Source organism: Oryx dammah, unplaced genomic scaffold, assembly GCF_014754425.2.
Source record: "Oryx dammah isolate SB20612 unplaced genomic scaffold, SCBI_Odam_1.1 HiC_scaffold_9, whole genome shotgun sequence".
NCBI lineage: Eukaryota > Metazoa > Chordata > Mammalia > Artiodactyla > Bovidae > Oryx > Oryx dammah.
In genome coordinates, this window is record NW_024070193.1 from 35287339 (window position 1) to 35310157 (window position 22819).

At 36.1% G+C, this 22819-nt stretch overlaps 1 protein-coding gene across 1 annotated transcript in view; it reads left to right on the forward strand.

Moving 5' to 3' along the window:
• The window catches only part of CNTN6 (contactin 6), a 176730-nt gene that overhangs the window by 71639 nt on the left and 82272 nt on the right, over positions 1-22819 (forward strand). The window contains 1 exon segment of the mRNA XM_040246391.1: positions 17083-17267. Within this exon segment, the coding sequence (XP_040102325.1) occupies positions 17083-17267 (185 nt within the window).

The following is a 22819-nucleotide window of genomic DNA, read 5'->3' on the forward strand; positions in this document are numbered from 1 at the left end:
TTTCTGAAATACAGACTGGTTTTCATGAAATATTTGTGGAACTATTTTCTAAGTAGTTAGGAAATAATTCCCTTTATCCTGGGAATATTCCTTCTCTTGAGTGGGTAGATTATTTTGGAATTTATCTTGCTAATTGGCCTCTGAGCTTCCTGGGTCTGTGGTTTGGTAACTGTCACTAATTTTGGAAAATTTCCAGTCATTCTTACTTCAAATATTTATTCTGTTAATTCTCTCTTTGCTCTCCTCTGGTGTTCCCATTAGACATTTGTTTCACCATTTGTAGTTGCCCCCATTTCCTGGATACTCCATTCTTTCTTTCTTTCTCTTCACATTTTAATTTGGGATGTTCCCATTGACATTTCTGCTCATTAACTTACTCTTTTCTTAGTCATGTTCAGTCCGCTGGTAAACCTATCAAAGACATTCTCGTTTACATTATAGTGTTTTCATATCTATTACTTCCTTTTGATCCTTTCTTAGAATTTCTTTCTTTTTCCTGCTACATTAATCCTCTGTTCTTTCATGCTGTCTGCTTTTTCCATTAGAGCCCTTAACATATTAATTTTAATAGTTTCAAATTCCCAATGTGATAATTTAAAAATATTTGCTGTATTTGAGTTTGGTTCCACTGTTTGCTTTTCTCTGCAGAATGTACATTTTAATTGGTCTTTTATATATTTTTGTTGTTAAAAACCTAGTAGGATGTAACAGGTAAATGTAAGTGATTTTACACTAGATTTTAGTGTAAACTTTTATGTTTATCTGGCAAGGAGTTAGGCTGTGTTTATTTACTGTTTGCCGTAGCTGTGGTTTCAGAGGCTAAAACTCCCTCTTGTTTTTCTTTGTTTTCTCTGTTATCTTCAGGTTTCCCTAGAGACTCTCTTAATTAGAGACTGAGGTCTGCAGTTTCTTTACCTCTAACCCCTAGCTATTTATTCAGAAGACCTATTGATGATATGAATGTCCTTGTTAGCTAAGTTTAACATCTCAATAACTTATGGATCTGTTTCTGTTGACTGTTTTTGCTTCTAATCATGATTCCTATTTTTTTTATGCTTTTCAGGCTATCTAATAATTTAATTTAATTAGAGATATAATAAATATTATGTTGTTAAAAGCTGGACTGTTGTGTATTTCTTTCAAGTATTGGATTTTATTGATAGGAATTAAGTTGCAGTGAATCTGCTTGACCTTTCTGTAGCTTATTTTTAAACCTCCTTGAGTATGGAGTAGATGTTAGTCTAAGGTAACTTATTTCTAAGATGTTTCTTCCTATCAAATGCTCTAAATGTTTACTATCTCTCTTCTCTAGTATGTTAGAACTCTAACCTCTTTCAGCCCTGTTTGTGCTCTGAAAACTGTTCTTTGCCCAGCCTCATTTATCATTCTTATGTAGATTTCTGGAGAGCTTTCTTTTTCTAGTCCCATTGTCTCTGATACTCTGCTCTGCAATCCCAGCCACTTCAGTCACCTTGTGTCTCCTAACTCAGTGATGTAGTCTTGTCCTATTTATGTTTGTTCTTCATTCAGTGTTACCTGGGATATCAACAGCTTACTTTGTACATTTCCCATCCTTTAGGGATCACAGTTTTATGCTGCCCATTGTTACTTTCCCTAGAATCATTATATTTGTCCAGTTTTCTTATTGTTTCTGGTAGGAGAGTAAATGCAGGTCCAGTTAATCCAACAGTGCTACATTCCAGATTTTTTTTTTAAGGCTAATTTTGAAGGTAAAAAGGTGAAGTTTAGAGAAATGAAATAATTGATATACATAAGTTGTAAATTTGCAATTCAAATTAAAAATCATTGATTCTGACTCTAAAACTCATGCTTTTATCCATTTGATATTTACATCAAATTATCTTTTTAATATACAAATTAATTCTCCCTGTGCAGATGCAGTAAGCCCTCAATTCTGTAAATGTTTTCCTTTAAAAGGCTTGAAAAATTTCAGCAAAATGGTAAAAAAGATGTTATCTGAGAAATGAAATTATGGATATTTCATTATGGATAGTAAAATTATGGATAGTAATCTGCAATTACTAAAATTTCAGCAAATAACAAGTTTAATTTTATATATTAAAGTTTTTGATAATTCAAAAGATAACCTTTTCAAAATGCATTATTTTTGAATGAGAAGAAAAAACTTTCTCTAAAAATCAATCAGGGCCATTGCAGAGGATACACCCCACTGGTTTATATGTGGCAATGGTAATATGTACTATTTATAAAAATCTAGGATAGATGATTAGGAAGAATACAGAAAATATACCAACCAACCTAGGGGGCTGCTGCAGTCATGCAGGCAGAGAGTGTGGAGAATGAGATCTATGGAAGGCTGGCTAGAGTGTTTACTCAAAGACCCTAACTATCTTAAACCACTATGGGCTAATGTGAATACAGAATAATTGAGAAAAAACTTCAGATACCTGCTTGAACTTTAATTACTATGACTTTGGGGACATGTATCTCACTTTCTATGTTGGAGTTTCAGAGCTGACATGATCACAGCTTTCAATTCTCAGTTTTATCTCATTTGTTTAACATGGCAGACTCTTAATTACCTAAGCTGCAAATTAATTGTATTGTGAAATGCCCTGAGAAACTCCTTGGATAGGTGCTATTCAAATATAGTATGATTGACTGATAGATCTCTGTGTCTCCTTTCAAGAAAATATTTGCCTTTGTTCTTAGTAAAGAAGTTAAACTGATGTAATCATAACTCTTCTATCACTCTCATAAACAACCATATTTACTTTTCTTGTTTTTTCTTAACTTAATAACTTTGCTGTCAATGCTCTGGATTGCAAATAAAATTAGTCGCTTTACTCAACGTTCCTGTATGTTATGAAGTCTTCACACAGAGGGCTATATTTATGTATAGACAATGATATTTATGTATACAGGTATATCTTATTCATTATTTTCTAATTTATGAAGGAAAAGATACTCCAGCTTAGCTATTAATGTTAAGCAGTAAATATGAAGTCTCACCAACTTGTTGTTATCTATTTCAGAACTTTCAGATGAAAGAGCAGCTATTTGACTTTGATTTCTTTTACACATATGGACATCATTGAAGAGCATACCACAGAAAGATTGCTCAGGATGCTCAGAATGACAGTAACATTTTAACACATTATTAGTTTTTTGCAGAAACTAATGCCTGTGGTATTAATACATCTCTGGCCAATAATATGTTAATATTAAACTAGGTGAATGCAAGGTTTTCAGAATTTTAGCACTTGCTTTAAAAAAATTCAGAGAGACATCTTAAAAATTTCTCGTTTGAATGCTGGGAACACATGTACACTGGTGGCGGATCGATGTCAAAACCAATACAATATTGTAAAGTAATTAGCCTCCAATAAATAAATAAATAAATAAATAAATAAATAAATAAATATTTTAAGAAGATAAAGAAAAAAATTGAAATAAAAATAAAAATTTTCCTCATTAAGTTAAATGGATAGACAGCAATTATTTTCCTATGAATAGCCTCTCCTGTTTGTCCCACAATGTAGTATACTGAAGGTACTCTTCAGATTCTTTCTAACTGCTTTGTGTTTTATCATGATTTTCTATTGGTTCGAATAAGATGATATGGTAAATTCCATGCAAATATGAGAACTGACAAGCATTCAAGCCAATCTTTGAAAAACTGAAAGACAGCAATCCTCAACAAAGGAAAACATAAACACACTTTCACCATAGGGCTGAAAGTTTTATCAGTGGATTCACTAACATTTCAAGGAAACATTGTGTTCTGGAAAGTGTATAGGCTTTGAAGAGATCAGGGTTTAAATACTCAGTCCCCCTGTCAAGTTCCCCTGGAGAAGGAAATGGCAACCCACTCCAGTATTCTTGTCTGGAGAATCCCATGAAGAGAGAAACCCTGTAGGCTACAATTTATGTGATCGCAAGAGTTGAACACGACTTAGTGCTGTCTTCCTGCCCCCGTCAATAGCTGGGCCACTATGACCAGTTTTCCTATCTGTAAAACAAAGGCAAAAACTAGATGGACGAATAGATAGATAGGCAGGTGGATTATAGAGAGAATAGGATTGATGTAAAGTGAAAGTGAAGTCACTCAGTTGTCCAACTCTTTGTGACCCCATGGACTGTAGCTTACCAGGCTCCTCAGTCCGTGGAATTTTCCAGGCAAGAGTACTGGAGTGGGTTGCCATTTCCTCCTCCAGGGGATCTTCCCAACCGAGGGATTGAACCCGGTCTCCCGCATTGTGGGCAGATGCTTAAATAATTGTAAACTTCACTACTCCCTTATCATAATCCCTAGCTTATAATAGGCAATCAATACATAATAACAATTAATAAACTGTGGTACTGTAATTGTCAGTGGTGATTTGACTGAGAAGGTAAAAAGGAATACACAGGAGGGAGAGAGGGATTTCTGCATTATATTTCTTAGCTAACACAATCCTCAAAGACTTGCTCAGAACAAAGGATTTACCATTTTAAAATAACATATTTATTCTTGATGAGGATTATTGACATCCCCTCATTCACTCACTTGGCAAATTAAGCTCCAGTATCTATTAACTTAGTAAATATGCATTGAATATCTTATTCAATAGTTAATTCCTTTCTGCCTTCACTTATTCAGGAGGAATTCTGGCAGCAGATGCTGGGCTAGGCCCTGGGGGTATAAAGATAATAGAAAGACCCCAGAGAGTTCGCAGGCTACTGAAAATAGGATTGATGTAACAATATGGATCACACTTTTTTTTTTTTTTCCCTAGAATCTGTTCTTTCCTTACAATGAAGGAAGATTCAAGAATACTCTGGGAGCTTGCCTGATTATCTTTGCTCCAGGTTACCCCTTTTTAAACTGAGACTCAAAAGAGTCACTCTCAGTTTCTTTGGTAGAACTAATAAGAGATTGTTATTGAAGGAATTTTTTTGTTTGTCTATGAGAAACAGAAGATTCTTGCCTCTTTCTCTCCCACTTTATTAATACCCTTTTCCCCCCAAAATTTTAAAATAACTGTTTTAGAACAGGCAGCGACAGTATAGTAAAATCCCATATAATACCACACAGTTTCCCTATTATTAATACTTTAAATTAAGATGGTACTTATGTTACAAATAATGAACAAACACAAATATGTCTTTATTAACTAAAGCCAAACTTTATTCAAATTTCCTTGGTTTTTACTTGATATCCTTTTAAATTCTAACATTCTATCCCAGGTACCATATTGAGTTTTCTTGTCTCCCTGGGTTCTTCTTGGCTGTAATTAACAGTGTCTCAGACATTTCTTGTTTTTGATAACCCTGAGAGTTTTGAGAAGTTGTGGTCAGTTTTATTGTGAGATGACCCTCTATTGGAATTTGTCTGCTGTTTTCCTTAACTTTAACCTGAGGTTATGGGTTTTGAGCAAAAAGAGCGTAAAAGTAAAATGCCATTTTCACCCATCATATCAAGGTTATTACTCTATCAATATGATCTATGGCTGCTAATGCTGGCCTTCATCACTTGGTAGAAGTTTTGCCAGGGTTCTCCACTGTAAATCTACTCATTTTTCTCTTTTCCCATATTGAGTCTTTGGAATGGTCAAAGTATATGGTTCATATCTAATGAGTAAGGGGTCATGATTCACTTCTAAGGTGTGAAGCTATATAATTTATTTAGAATTCTTCCTCATGGGAGATTTTTCACTTTTTCATCCTCATTTATCAATTTATTCAATCTTGTATTTGTATAAATATCACGTTGGATATTTATTTCACTTTTGGGTTATAATCCAATACTGCTTTGTTTTGATACTCAAATCGTTTCAGCATATTCTTTGTAAAACACTTTAAAAAATCTTTAAAAGTATATATTATGAATATATTTTCCATTAAACAGTTTTTTGTACTTTCATATGGAATGACAGTGGGACATTCAAATGTATATTTTCAGCCAGTCTCTTACTGATGGACATTTCAGTTCAGTTCACTCACTTGGTTGTGTCCAACACTTTGCGACCCCATGAACCGAAGCACACCAGTCCTCCCTGTCCATCACCAACTCTCGGAGTCCACCCAAACCCATGTCCATTGTGTCAGTGATGCCATCCAACCATCTCATCCTCTGTCTTCCCCTTCTCCTCCTGCCCTCAATCTTTCCCAGCATCAGGGTCTTTTCAAATGAGTCAGCTCTCCACATCAGGTGGCCAAAGTATTGGAGTTTCAGCTTTAACATCAGTCCCTCCAATGAACACCCAGGACTGATCTCCTTTAGAATGGACTGGTTGGATCTCCTTGCAGTCCAAGGGACTCTCAAGAGTCTTCTCCAACACCACAGTTCAAAAGCATCAATTCTTCGGCACTCAGCTTTCTTCACAGTCCAACTCTTACATCCATACATGACTACTGGAAAAACCATAGCCTTGACTAGATGGACCTTTGTTGGCAAAGTCATGTCTCTGCTTTTTAATATGCTGTCTAGGTTGGTCATAACTTTCCTTCCAAGGAGCAAGCGTCCTTTAATTTTATGGCTGCAATCACCATCCACAGTGATTTTGAAGCTCAGAAAAATAAAGTCTGACACTGTTTCCATTATTTCCCCATCTATTTGCCATGAAGTGATGGGACCAGATGCCATGATCTTCGTTTTCTGAATGTTGAGCTTTAAGCCAACTTTTTCCACTCTGCACTTTCACTTGCATCAAGAAGCTCTTTAGCTCCTCTTCACTTTCTGCCATAAGAGTAGTGTCATCTGCATATCTGAGGTTATTTATATTTCTCCTGGCAATCTTGATTCCAGCTTGTGCTTCTTCCAGCCCAGCATTTCTCCTGATGTACTCTGCATATAAGTTCAATAAACAGGGTGACAATATACAGCCTTGACGTACTCCTTTTCCTATTTGGAACCAGTCTGTTGTTCCATGTCCAGTTCTAACTGTTGCTTCCTGACCTGCATACAGGTTTCTCAAGAGGCAGGTCAGGTGGTGTGGTATTCCCATCTCTTTCAGAATTTTCCAGTTTATTGTGATCCACACAGTCAAAGGCTTTGGTATAGTCAGTAAAGCAGAAATAGATGTTTTTCTGGAACTCTCTTGCTTTTTCCATGATCCAGTGGATGTTGGGAATTTGACCTCTGGTTCCTCTGCCTTTTCTAAAACCAGCTTGAACATCTGGAAATTCATGATTCATGTACTACTGAAGCCTGGCTTGGAGAATTTTGAGCATTACTTTACTAGCATGTAAGATGAGTGCAATTGTGAGGTATTTTGAGCATTCTTTGGCATTGCCTTTCTTTGGGATTGGAATGAAAACTGACCTTTTCCAGTCCTGTGGTCACTGCTGAGTTTTCCAAATTTGCTGGCATATTGAGTGCAGCACTTTAATAGCATCATCTTTCAGGATTTGAAAGATCTCAACTGGAATTCCACCGCCTCCACTAGCTTTGTTTGTAGTGATGCTTCCTAAGGCCCACCTGACTTCACATTCCAGGATGTCTGGCTCTGGGTGACTGGGAGTGATCACACCTTCATGATTATCTAGGTCATGAAGATCTTTTTGGTACAGTTCTTCTGTGTATTCTTGCCATCTCTTCTTAATATCTTCTGTGGACATTTAATTTCCTTCTATTTTTTTTACATTTTTTGTTGTCATAAATAATGATGAAATGAATATTCTTGGGGCTGTATTTTGTCCATCTGCATGCAAACCTCTTCAGTATAATTTTAGAAAATTAAATTATTGAATAACAGGAATGTAAAAGTTAAAGTTTCTGATATGTGTTGGCAAATTCTCCTCAAGAACAACTGCAGAGGGTCCATTTTCAAATGGACCAAATTACAAGTTGGGTCTCTTTTGATCTTACGTACTGAATCCAAAAAGTCAAAGATTCCTTTCACTTTTTTTTTTTCTATTTCAAAATCAAAATTGGATTTTTACATTGCTGTTTCAAAAATCAAATTAATCTAAAGGTCCTAAAAATCATCCAAGAAGAATATATATATATATATACTTCTGCAAGTAACTCTTTATCCTTTTCATCTCAGTCTACCATCACCTTTCTCAGGAGACTTACAAATCTTACTTTTTAAGTAACTGGCAATTGCAGGAGAGAAAGATTTCAAATCCAAGTTGGAACTGAACCCGAAGGAAAAGAAGTTATTTCCATTTTTTCTGTTAACCTTGGAACCTATCTGTAGAAATTTTATTGGAATTTGGAGGCATCTCAATATGTTAAAACAAAAACAACTCTGATTTCATCTTCTGGCCCCTGGACAAAAGAAACGCTACCCCCTGATTATAAAATACATTAGTTAATTAGGTAAGGAATATATTTCTAAGCAACATTATACTGACCAAATAGATGATTCTCATGCTGTAGCTGTTTAGGTCATGCAGGAGCAGCAAAGCATGGTAGTTTAGAGCTCAATCACTATGGAAAGAGACTAGTTCAAATCATTTTTTTTTTTTTTGTAATTCACTGGGTGATATTGGACCTGTTACCAATCTATTTTATTCCCAATCTCCTTACCTACAAAATGTTAATAACAATAGTCTTGTGTCTTAAGATATCATCATATAGTTTCAATGAACCACTTAGCACAGTGCCTGGCATAGAAGGTGATCAATAAATGTTAGACATATTAATAATAGAATGATTAAATATAACAAACCATATATAATGTCTCCTTAATTTCTTTATGTGAACATTTATGATTATGAGCTGAGCTAAAGTCAAGCCCTATAATTTCTAAGGAATTCTAACTCTCAACATAATTTTGAAGGAACGTGAGCCTCCAGAACCTACCTTGACCAAAGTATAATTTCCTCTCCTGTAGGGCAACATAGCACTTATATACTTGGTGAAGTATTTATTTAGGATTAATATTATGTATTCATAAAACATTATGGAGACACTATCAACCAAGGGATAATTTTCGTTGTTTTTTTTTTCCTGCTATTACAGTGTTATTTTCAGCTCTACTATACCTTGAAATTATGGGCTCCTGTTTTATGTTTCATGTACCAATTAGTGCTTACACTGTGGAGTAGAAAGTGACCATAAAAGTCTTGGGGACTTGGGACAATAGAACCTCACTGTCCCTGTGTGGATTATCCTGGTACTGAGACAATTTAGCAAACTTTATTATAGGTTCTAACTTTATATTTCAGAATTTATTCTCATAATATATATCCCCATTTTATCCTTTCAAGCAGCCTTTCATGTACCCATTGCTGTCTCTAGTTATAAGGAGAAAGCTGAGGCTCAGAGATGTGAGGTAATTTGTACTCAGTTACATAAAACTTGCCTGTGTCCTACAGGCAAGTACTGTTTTGCTACCACTGCTATTAAGACCAAACTATTTGTGGGCTTTTTAACTGGCTACAACAAGTGTAGTGTCAAATACCAGAAAAATGCATGCACACGACAATGTTTTCTCTCCCGGGGGAAACCTGGTATAGACACTGACCAGGAGAACAGGGTCATGATTACATTTAGATCACACAGAGGAAAAGGAAAAAAATCCTTCTTTCCATAATAGTGAGATTGCTTTTCTACAGAACTCATGAATTTATCCATATTGTATCCCCATAGGACAATCTTATATCCCAAGCTCTTTGTATGAATATTTCAAGTTGAGGAAATGAAAGCAGTTAGTTGAACAGTCTGAAAATTGAACAGAGGTACTCTGTGCTGGTTTTGTTATTCTGCTTCCTACTCTTCGATTAAAAATGGCCACAGACAGGATTTTCTGAAATGAGGTTCAAGTTAAGAATAATCCCAAATATAAGCATCTTAGGAAACTGGTTCTCTGTACCAGTTTCTACTTAAAACTTGGTATAGCCTGGATTTAAGCTGTGGATAATGAGGTTTAAGAAATCCAAGGGAAAAATATAAGCTTTCTCAAATAGCACTAGTAATGAAAATTCTATTTATGGGCTAAAAGTATAGAAGTGAAGCAGAGTTTCTACAAGTGTGGGAAGAGCTTTAACTTCCAATTCAGGTTGAATTAGGCCAGATGGTTAACAAATATATTCTCTGTCTCCAGATAAATTTAATAGGATGCTCACTCTGTTAAAGCACAATGACAAGAGAGTAATAAGTAGAAGTCTTCATGGCAATGCTATTTAAGAAGCACAAAACCAGAAGAAGAGGGAAGAAAAATAAAAGGGAGAGGGAAGAAAGAAAGAGAGAGAGGGAAAGGAAGTAAGGAAGGAAGAAAGATAGAGACAAAGAAGGAAAGAGAGATAGACAGGGAGGAAAGGAAGGAAAGAGAAAGAAGATTTGCTTTTATGACCTAGTAGTCTTTTAGAACTGTGCAGACTCACGTTGCAGGAAAATATAGATACAAAATAAGAAAAGGTTTCTGTAAAGTTTTCTGAAATACACAGTTCATGAATGTCTCATTTGTGCTGTGAATGAGAGAGTTGCTTCAAACTGGTTTTCTTTTCTGAGATTTGTATTCAAGCTGGATTTTGACCGCATTTGTAAAGTTTTTTTTTTTTCAAAAGAAGTGTGTGTGTGTTGTGGGGGGGGAGGGTGGATTTGGAGCTGAAAGGGAAATTTTGCCAGAAATGGCTGATACCTGAAGTTACAGGATGATGGTGGTACCATGTATTTTGACTTAACCCTTTAATGGCAGAGCTTCAAGTGGTTTAAGAAGAATCCTCATTCTGAAGACCCTTCAAAGATCTTCCTGTTCCATTGAATTCTTCATACATTAATATACGAATGGTGGATTTTATATAGACCACTTATTTTAAATTACAATGAACTGCCAGGGACTCTGCATCACTGATGCCATCAACATACATAAGCGAGATAGGTCTTAAAAAGAATGTTGAAGCCACAGAAGGAAAAGGAGTCTCCTAGTGCTAATAAATGAATGGGTGGCAACTCAGAATTGGAAGGTGGATCACAATAAATTAGTCTGTACTGGAACTCTAAGTGGAAGAGAATTGGCACGTAATAATTTAGCAGAAATTACCTGTCTAAACGTGAGTACCATTTCAAAAAGTTAATTAGGATTGTTAGCAGCTTCCAGCTGAATATTATTAAACTGAGATGATATATGGACACCATCTGTCACAAGCCTGGTACATAGTAAGCACTCAGTTAATGGTTATTACTATTCATAAATAAATGCTTAGCTTTCTCACAAAGCATTTTTTTTCCTCTTTGGCGAAAGTTGTCTAATTACTTTCCTCCCTACTACAATGGTCCTAGATGATTTGTCACGGTAAAAAAAAAAAAAGTATTTTACAACAAAGCATGCTATAGCTCACTTGAGAGATCCCTGCTCCCATGATAAGGAAATGAACATGATGGTTATGATCAGAGGCATTATCTCCTTAGCAGTCAGTCTATCAAACAGGCAGAAGCAGGACATTTACTTCGAGAGACATATATGTGTGCTTGTGCACCCATTTCATGTACAGTATGGAGATCTGATTTTAGTTTATGCATGATTCATAAATCAATTTATGTTAAATGCCTAGTCATACAGAGTTCTTAAAGGAGAATAGAAAACAAATAAACATAAGCTAGAATTCTTATTTTGAATTGATAAAAATAATAATTTAAAATTATTTTTAAAGTCATTAACACAAAAATACTGTTTCATGTGTTTTAGATGGTATTAAATGTATGAGATGTATTATATTAATACTATTTAATCTTCACTATAATCCTGTGAAATATATACCAGTATGAAGCCCTATTCTCAGCTTCCTGGGTAGCTCAGCAGGTAAAGATTCTGCCTGCCAAGCAGGAAACCCTGGTTAAATTCCTGGGTTGATAAGATCTCCTGGAGAAGGGATAAGCTACCCACCCTGTATTCTTGGGCTTCCCTGGTCGCTCAGACAGTAAAGAATCTGCCTACAGTGAGGGAGATCTGGGTTTGATCCCTAGGTTGGAAAGATCCCCTGAAGGAGGGCATGGCAACCCACTCCAGTATTCTGGCCTAGAGTATCCCCATGGGCATAGGAGTCTGGCGGGCTACAGTCCATGAGGTCGCAAAGAGTCAGACATGACTGAGTGACTAATCACAGCACAGCAAGCCCTATTCTATAAATGAGAAAATTTATTTTATAAATGTACAATAAAATATAGCTGGTAAGTTTAAGAATTACACTCTGCTCTGTACTCTATATATAGTATTCTAATAGCTTTGCTATTAATATTAATATAAGTATTAGTATTTCATTGCTTACATAGAATGGTATATCTTGGAAAATTTAGCTTACATTTGAAATTGAACTCACTACTAATATAATTTCATCTTTTGTTGACTTTAGTTCTTCCCACACAATGTCCACTTGGGATGGCTCCAGAAAAGAGAGAGGGTGTGAAATCTAAAGCAATTAATTGTTAACTACTAATTGGCACTTGCTTTTGGCACTTGCCATCTACCTCTACAAGGATTAAATAATGTGTTGCTGTAGCTACTGACTTTCAACATCCCTTGAAAGGAGTTCAGGGTAGAGAGCAAAAATGAGGTAACCTGTGCTCTGGGTAAAACTGGCAGAACAGGTCTTCAGATAGTTAGATATTTTCAGGAGCTGATTTTATGAGCCCAATTCTTATATCCTCTGATATCTAGAAAAGCCCTAGAATTCTTCATGATGATGACTGCTCCTCATGACTAGCAGAAGCCTTTTGCAAAAAAATATGTGCTTTACTGAACATACTCTCCCTTCACCAAAATCACATGTGTACTGATCTTTCCCCCTACCTCTTTAGAACAGTTTCTCAGACATGCTGTCTCCCTGGTTAAAATCCTTTTTTTGTACCAATAAAACATAAGTTGCCACTGTCACATGGTTCATTCTTTTAATCTACATTATTTACACATTTACTGTCTTCATAAGACATGCCCAGACTAAATGAGAACTTTTCATTAAAACAAACGTGCATTTTAATATAATCTATGCTTTACAGTTATTCTCCCTGACTCTATAGCTCACATGATCAGTAATAATCAAGAGGCTCCTGACATTCATATTTTGTAGTGACATAACAAATCTGAAAAAATCCTTAACATTGAATTAGTATCTGCAAAATCATATAAAATTTGATTTTTCTCCCATTAAAAATTTTAACATGAAATGCAGCCATAAGATGCACTCGATAAGACTCAATAAAAAAAATAAACGTTTGAGTGACTGTTTTTGATAGTTTAGTTGCTCTGAGAATTCTAAAATATCCAGAGGGTAAAATATAGTATCCTAAAGAAATGCACTAATACCATGTCATACAATTCAATCACACAGGTAGAAAATATCTTAACAACTTTTTAACCCAGGCATTTAGCTTATTTCTCAAGTCTTTTTTTTTTTTTTAAATGAAAGTAGCAGGAAAACTATATAAACAGGCATAAGGCAAAAAATGACTATTGACTAACACGGTGGTGAGGATATAAATGCCTTTTATTTTCCTTTTTCTGCTTATCTCAATTTTTCCATTATTTTTCTACAATAAGGAGGTATTACCCTTGTAATAGAAAAATTCTAAGAAAATTTATTTACAAAGAGAAAAATAAATAGAGGCTCTGATATTTATCTGAATCCATGATTCTTTATCTTTTTATGATAGTGTATCTCCGAGGTTTATGAAAAATACATGCAAAACATTCAACTAAAAAAGGTTTTAACCTAAAACATTAAGAAAAAAAAATCAGTAAAGGCTGAATATTTTCCAGTTGTTATATCATGTTCTTTAACTGTGAAGACAGGAGTCAATTTTTAACCTATTTATCTAAATCTCTGAACCAGTAATTGAACAGTATACTTTAATTACAATACCAACAGTAAGGGACCTTTAAATACTTCTCAGTATGGTACTTCTATATAGCCATTAGACACACATAAAAATGATATTCTGTGAAAGTGAATGTTAGTGGTATATAAGACCAAAAACTGAGCAGTATAATCCTTGTGAAAAATTATGACTGTGAAATATATTTTAAGAACAATGCTCTATAGGGTCAAAATTATACTAGAAGGCAAAAAATGTAAAACAGACATGATACTGAAGAGATATTTAAGCTTCTCACTTAAAGTACGTCCCCTAGATAGATGCTTGTTCTTCTTAACTCAGTTATGTTTAGAGTGATCCACCTTGTCTAATAAACCATTCAACTATGGAGAAAGTTGTAAGTTTCAGTGTGTACTGGTTTCTAACATAAGAGCTTCCAATTTTGAAGAAGGATTTAAGAATTAGACTCGTATTCTCAGTCTGCACTGGACATGTGTTTGGTTTTGTGTGTGCATTTTTATTTTCTTTGGAAAACCCAATGCTTCCTATCTTTAGTCCATTGGATTTGAGTTGGATGGACTGCACCTCTGGGGACTTCCCAGGTGGCTCAGTGGTAATGAGTCTGTCTGTCAATGCAGGAGACACAGATTTTATCCCTGGATTGGGAAGATCCCCTGGAACAGGAAATGGCAATCCACCTCAGTATTCTTGGCTAGAAAATTCTATCAACAGAGGAGCCTGACAGGTTGTACAGTTTATGGGACTGCAAAGAGTCAGACACAGCTAAGCATGCATGCGTGCACATCCGGATACAGGAGTGAGCACAAAACTCAGGTCTTGCCATTAGAAATTGGTGTATTGTGGCCACCATGGTGGGTCAACTATGATAACTAAGACAACACAATCAGAAACAAGTAGATCAATTCTGGGACTGCCTTTGAAAAAGCTATTAAAGACTGGATCTTTTGTCACTGGTTTTCCTCAGATGTTAGGATGTATACTTGGCACTTCTAGGCAACAATTCCCAACGAAATAGAGACAGTGTGTTTGAAAACGAAGGCTAGCACAAAGAAAGGTAACTTGGAATTCTTCACATGCCTATATTAAATCATGTCAATGCCAAAAAAAAAAAAAAACCCTCAAATAAGTATAGTCACAGAATATCATTTTTATGTGTGTCTAATGGCTATATAGAAGTACCATACTGAGAAGTATTTAAAGGTCCCTTACTGTTGGTATTGTAATTAAAGTATACTGTTCAATTACTGGTTCAGAGATTTAGATAAATAGGTTAAAAATTGACTCCTGTCTTCACAGTTAAAGAACATGATATAACAACTGGAAAATATTCAGCCTTTACTGATTTTTTTCTTAATGTTTTAGGTTAAAACCTTTTTTAGTTCAACGTTTTGCATGTATTTTTCATAAACCTCAGAGATACACTATCGTAAAAAGATAAAGAATCATGGATTCAGATAAATATCAGAGCCTCTATTTATTTTTCTCTTTGTAAATAAATTTTCTTAGAATTTTTCTATTACAAGGGTAATACCTCCTTATTGTAGAAAAATAATGGAAAAATTGAGATAAGCAGAAAAAGGAAAATAAAAGGCATTTATATCCTCACCACCATGTTCACATGAAAATTTAGTATGTATTTTTAAAAATTGGATAACACTGCCTCAGACTTGGTGAAGATCTTTATCAGTGAATAAACTTTCTTTTAGAACTTTGTTTTGGAATAATTATTTAGAACTTGTAGTTCTGTATTTAATAAAATGAATGAATAAGAAAACTAGCTACCTGAGGTTACTTGTTGGCAGGAATATGCTGTTATACTAAAATATCAACCTAAAGTTATAGTGTCAAGGCTTTTTCAAAGGACAAAAACAATATGATTTTTGTATTTAATTAAAATTCAAGTTGTATTTGTCACTGTATGCTAATTCTCAGAAAAACAGACAAATCAAACATTGATTGGTGAGTATTCCTTCTGTGAAATATGTGTGAGTACATTTATGACTTTCTACACAGTGTGTATCTTTGATTCACTCATCAGGATCCTCATTGCTGGCCAGTGAAAAGTTCTCGAGGCTTCCACAATTTTGTTGCTTTATTTGAAGCCTCTATTGAATCATCACCAATTATTTGCAGTTGTTATGGTTCAGATTCTATAGATCTTTATTTGTCAACCACTTTGTATATGATTGGGAGGTTATCCTATATTATTTTTGTGAACTTGGAAAAAGTCCTGCATCTTCTACAGAGGTTATAATTTGGTTTTGCAAAATGATTTTTACCATTATTAAGCTGAAAACATTTATAACAGAAATTATTTAAGCACCTGAAAATCTATAAAGGAATGAAAAATTCCTTGAAAATAAGAAAGATGTTAGTGCTAATAGATTAGGTTTGATTTTTCAAATGATTCGTTTATTAGGGAATATTTTCTGGTTAGAACTTTATTTATAGCCTACATTTTCATTACATTCTATTATATCTGTACAAGTAAGGCTTTCTTCACCATGAATTTCTAAATTCATCTCTATTGTTTGACACTTAGAGTCATATATTATAAAATATTTTTTTTCCTGCTTAAAAAGTAATCATATTAGATGAAATATATTACATATAAGATATTAAGCTAAATTCCTAAAATAAAGGAATTGTTTACACATTCTTTTTGAAAAGAGACAAAGTACAATGCAAAGATTTTTTTTATGCCATTAAAAACAAATGTGTATAAATAATACATTCTTTTGAGGATAGCAGATCCTATACTCCCAGTTCATTTGGGCCTGTTATATAGTACTGATCTCTTTTGATAAGCTAGCTCACCAGTCATGTATGCCTTCAGTTACCTATTAGTACCAAGTTAGCTATAGAGGACTCTGAGTTTTTGCCTTAGAATCTGTAAACACAGAAAGAAACTGCCTCCTCTTAAATATCACATCCTCACAGAATTTCCTGACCTTCATATTTAAATTGATACAATCCTGTTACTATCTCTGCAGGCTCTTTCCTTTGTTTCAGTTATTGCAATTTACAAATCTGATTTTTATATTGTGTTTATTGTCTGCTTTCCCCTCTAGTCTGTGAGCAACATGAGGACAGAAAACATGTTTAGTCATCAATTTATTCCCTGATCTTACTACTGTGACTTGCTCATGGCAAGCACTTAATAAACTATTAAAATTGCTGGATGAGTGAATGGTGAATGACTGCATAATCTGAAAACTAGTCACAATGTAGTGACTGATATTTTTCCTTGAGACTTAAGCTTAAGGAATTTTTATTTTATCCTGCTGTTGTAAAGACTAAACCATCTTCTATTCTAATGAGGTGTAACTGTTTAGTCCCATCCCTGATATTAGTTGGAGGAGGTTGGATGGAAGCCCATTGCCGGGGAAAGTCAAATACAGCAAATCCCAAGCTACCCTTGAAATCCCGAACTTTCAACAGGAAGATGAAGGCTTCTATGAGTGTATTGCAAGTAACCTTCGAGGAAGAAACCTTGCAAAGGGTCAACTCATTTTCTATGGTGAGCTAATAGAATTTCAAAAAGTACATGAAATATTTGGTGATATCCTTCATAGTAAATAGTGAAAGTGTTTAGCATGTTGTGGGCAAGTGTCATAGGAGAAAAAGAGAAGACACATTTCCAGGTAAAGATGCTAAATTCAATGATTAGCCGATGGGAATGACCATTTTTAAAATATGGCTTTAATTTCAGCAGTCTATGCATGTTATTGTTTATTATAATTTCCTTTGAAAGATGAGCAGTGTCATGTTAAAAGCCATAGAAGTTTATAACACAAAGTAAAATGGAATTCAATATATTTCCCTTAATAAATTCAGCAGCAGCCTGTGACAATCTTAATGATAATCCCAAGCAGAAATTACAAAAGAAGGAGAAAATGACAGGAGAAGCATAATACTTATGATAGTTTTCAGTACTTGTTTATGTTTTCCAAGATTGTCTACATATATGTAGACAAGAGAAAGATAAACTCATTACTTCATTTAAAAATATAGTTGTCTTAGTTATGAGAATCTCTCATGGACTTAAGAGAGATGATAAAAACATATATTTTCTAATGTTTGTCCTTGTGTCTTCTTTCCTCCAGGCCAAAATACACACTGGCATGAAGTTCACTTTTTTTTTGACATCAAATAAACCATAAAATATACCTCAGGATTGTCAAAATGTTTGCTGCCTTTAAAATACTCTTAATTTAGCTATGTTTAACATGTCTGTATTCAGTTCAGTTTAGTCACTCAGTCGTGTCCGACTATTTGCAGCTCCATGAATCGCAGCATGCCAGGCCTCCCTGTCCATCACCAACTCCCAGAGTTCACTCAGACTCACGTCCATCGAGTCAGTGATGCCATCCAGCCATCTCATCCTCGGTCGTCCCCTTCTCCTCCTGCCCCCGATCCCTTGCAGCATCAGAGTCTTTTCCAATGAGTCAACTCTTCGCATGAGGTGGCCAAAGTACTGGAGTTTCAGCTTTAGCACCATTCCTTCCAAAGAACACCCAGGGCTGATCTCTTTCAGAATGGATTGGTTGGATCTCCTTGCAGTCCAAGGGACTCTCAAGAGTCTTCTCCAACACCACAGTTCAAAAGTATCAATTCTTCAGCACTCAGCTTTCTTCACAGTCCAACTCTCACATCCATACATGACCACTAGAAAAACCATAGCCTTGACTAGACGGACCTTTGTTGGCAAAGTCATGTCTCTGCTTTGGAATATGCTATTTAGTTTGGTCATAACTTTTCTTCCAAGGAGTAAGCGTCTTTTAATTTTATGGCTGCAGTCACCATCTGCAGTGATTTTGGAGCCCCCCAAAATAAAGTCTGACACTGTTTCCACTGTTTCCTATTTCCCATGAAGTGATGGGACCAAATGCCATGATCTTCGTTTTCTGAATGTTGAGCTTTAAGCCAACTTTTTCACTCTCCTCTCACTTTCATCAAGAGGGTTTTTAGTTCCTCTTCACTTTCTGCCATAAGGGTGGTGTTATCTGCGTATCTGAGGTTACTGATATTTCTCCTGGCAATCTTGATTCCAGCTTGTGCTTCTTCCAGTCCAGCGTTTCTCATGATGTACTCTGCATATAAGTTAAATAAGCAGGGTGACAATATACAGCCTTGACATACTCCTTTTCCTATTTGGAACCAGTCGGTTGTTCCATGTCCTCTGTACTAGAGGACTTTAAAAACTGTATTTATTTATGGCCAAAGTCATTTTCTGTGTGACATGTTTCTATGTGACACATTTATATTCAGTAATAAAGTAATTGGAAACAAAACTATATATTTCAATAACTAAAATTTCTAAGGTATTGTAATTACTTAGAAGGAATGCTAATTAAGTTTATACATGTGTTCTCAGTCACCCAGTCTTGTCCAACTCTTTGTAATCCCATGGAAGGTAGCCTGCCTGGCTCCTCTGTTCATGAAATTCTCCAGGAAGATTACTGGAGTGGGTTGCCATTTTCTCCTCACAGATTCTTCCTGATCCAGGGATTGAACCATTCTCTCTTGCATTTCCTGCATTGGCCTGGAGATTCTTTACCACTGAGCCACTTCAGAAGCTGACAATTGAGTTTATACACATATTCTTTTGACAGCTCCTATTTTTTAATCCAAAGTCTCTGGACTCTGGCATTCTTTTGTAAATAAAATTGTGAGGATGTAACTGGGAGTTTTTTTTAGGAGCAGCACAATATTACACAGGCTTTGGCTAAAATAGGTATGTCATTTTTCTACTAAACTGACAAATATATAGATAAGAAAAAACTTAACCATAAAATTGAGGTCTCTATAAACTGGAAATCAATAATAAAGTAATTTCTCTCACATTAATAAAGCAACTGCTAGCTTACATAGAAGGTTTTACAAATAGTAATTCACATAATTTTTATAGCAATAAAGTGTAGAAATAATTTCAGTGATATTATAGGCAATTAACTTTGATGAACTGAACAAGATCTCAAATAATGTTTGCTAGATCTGAGATTAGAACCTTGAACAATCTTCTGAAACGAGATTCTGTCCAGTCTACCATAGCTCTTCAACCTGATCATCTAAGTCTATTCATAAGACTGATGGAAGTGAAAGTGAAAGTTGTTCCATCGTGTCCGACTCTTTGCTATTCCATGAATTCTCCAGGCCAGAATACTGGAGTGGGTAGCCATTCCCTTCTCCAGGGGATCTTCCCAAACCAGGGATCAAACCCAGGTCTCCCACATTGCAGGTGGATTCTTTACCAGCTGAGCCATAAGGGAATACTGGAGTGGGTTCCTTCTCCAGCGGATCTTCCCAACTCAGGAATCAAACCAGGGTCTCCTGCAGTACAGGCAGATTCTTTACAACTGAGTTACCAGGGAAGCCCCACATGACCTATTATCACAATCAAATTAGCCATTTAAGAAGTACAAATGGTCTTTGTGGGAAAATAATGGGTAATTGGTCAATAAGACAAAATAATGCTTCTTGTTCACCCCTTAGTTGTCAATATGCTCCCAAAGGGCTTCCTAGGTGGTGCTAGTGGAAAAGAATCTGCCTGCCAATGCAGGAGATATAAGAGACCCCGGTTCAATCTCTGAGTAGGGATCTCCTGGAGGAGGGCATGGCAACCCACTCCAATATTCTGGCCTGGAGAATCCCATCAACAGAGAAGCCTGGTGGGCTACAGTCCATTAGTGTTGCAAAGAATCAGACATAACTGAAGCAACATAGCACACACATGCACACATATTTCCAAAGGAGAAGAGAATTGATCCAATTTCTTGAGAATCGAAAAAATACCTGAAAATTCCAAGAATCTCTCAGTCCATTATGTTGCTGTGCTTAAGTTATACTTCGAAATTCTATCCATTTATATTGGGTCCTCCTCTGGCAACCCACTCCAGTATTCTTGCCTGGAAAATTCCATGGATGGAGTAGCTTGGCAGGCTAGAATCCATGGGGTCACAAAGAGTCGGACGTGATTGAGTGACTGAGCACAAATACACAACCTCCAAAATATGTTTATAAAGTATTATTTTCATTATAAATAATGGAGCACATTCAGAGGAGTTAAGTCAATTACACAACCATTGAGAGGGGGAAATAAGTAATAATATCCAAGCCTATATGGTAGACTTGAAATACTGTTGTTTTTTTTCAGGTAGACTTAGTTGGACCTACATGAAGTTGAAGACTTAAAAGTTTATTCTCTGGAATCTTAAGCATCCAAAAAACTAAAAAAACAAATAAAGCTTAAAGTTACAGCTATTGCACTAAGCAACAAACCATATATATAGAGATCTGAAACTCTTGTAAGCTATGTGGATTTTATGTGTGTGTTCATTTTTCCTCCCAGATCAAATGTACAATGGGGCAAATTCTAAACAAGTATCTACAAACTATAAATTTTAAAAATATTAAATAGAAACATGATTCAATTTAATCAATACACTCAATTCTTCTAAGTGTTGCCATCCATTATCCCTCAAGGTTGTGAAAAGCGTGTCATGTAACTGGAGGTTGCCCTGATTTCCATAGGAGTTCATCTTGGCTTACTTTTCACCACAACGGGACACCATGATTCCTTCTTCTCCTTGACTAGCTCCCCGAGGGAACTTCTCTTTCAGTGCAAGGAGTTACAGTGGAAAAGCCTTGAAAGTCAGATATACTTGTATATCACTTGGAAGACTCTCAGCACCACTTACTGCAACCACTGCTGCGGTGACCTCCTCCGCCACAGTATTTTGCAGGTGTGGCCTGTCAGAGTCTTATCTCAGGTGGCACAACAGCCCATCTTGTTTCCTGCTCCAGTTTTATTTGGCCGCTTCTAGAACCTACTCAAAATTTAAGCACACACAACCAGAATGTGCTAATAGTTAATGCCTGCTGCTGCTGGTTAGTCACGTCAGTCGTGCCTGACTCTGTGTGACCCCATAGACGGCAGCCCATCAGTCCTGTCCCTGGGACTCTCCAGGCAAGAATACTGGAGTGGGGTGCCATTCCCTTCTCCAGTGCATGAAAGTGAAAAGTGAAAGTGAAGTCGCTCAGTCGTGTCCAACTCTTGACGACTCCATGGACTGTATGTAGCCTACTAGGCTCCTCTGTCCATGGGATTTTCCAGGCAAGAGTACTGGAGTGGGGTGCCATTGCCTTCTCCAGTTAATACCTGCACTGCCCTGGAATAACTGTGGACAAGAGCCAATGAATAAATGTTTCCTCTTTCTTTCCTGGGCAGGCAGTTATAGAGATTCCTTATACATTCACAGAGGATGGGTAACAATCATCTCTGCGTGCTCAGTTGTGTCTGACTCTTTGTGAACCTATGGACCCTAGCCCGCCAGGCTCCTCTGTTCATGGAATTCTCCAGGCAAGAATACCGAGTGGGTTGTCATGCTCTCCTCCGGGGAATCTTCCCAACCCAGGGATCGAACCCACATCTCATGTCTCCTGCTTTGGTAGGCAGGTTCTTTACCACTAGCGCCACTTGATGGTCAACCCAATAACTCATTCTTGCATTGACTCTCTCCTTCCCTGTTGATTCTCCCTTTTCCTGAGAACTTACCCTTGGCCAGCACTCCTAAATAAACACAAACATGTGACTACTTTCTGTGTACAAAATCAGGCTTCTCTATTTTCTGTGTCTCATTGTAAGCTGGGAAAGACAGAAAGCAGAAGGAGAAGAAGGCATCAGAGGATGAGATGAGTAGATAGCATTACCAACTCAATGGACATGAATTTGAGTAAACTCTGGGAGCTAGCGAAGGACAGGGAAGTGTGGAGTGCTGTAGTCCATGGAGTCTCAAAGAGATAGACAAAACCAAGCAACTGAACAGCAACTTCTTGATAAGGTTACCTAACACCTATACAAAAAATCCTCTGCAAAAGTTTGGAGGGAGAATTAAGTACAATTATACAGGAAGCTCATCCACTCCAACATATCTAGAACAGACCTAAACAAAGGAGAGGGATTAAATGGCAAATCCAGAGAGTTTTCTATCATCATTATAGAAGAAATAATAATTTCAAAGAATTTATTTTATACACACTTGTTTCCATGAATGTTAGTAAGGATAATAC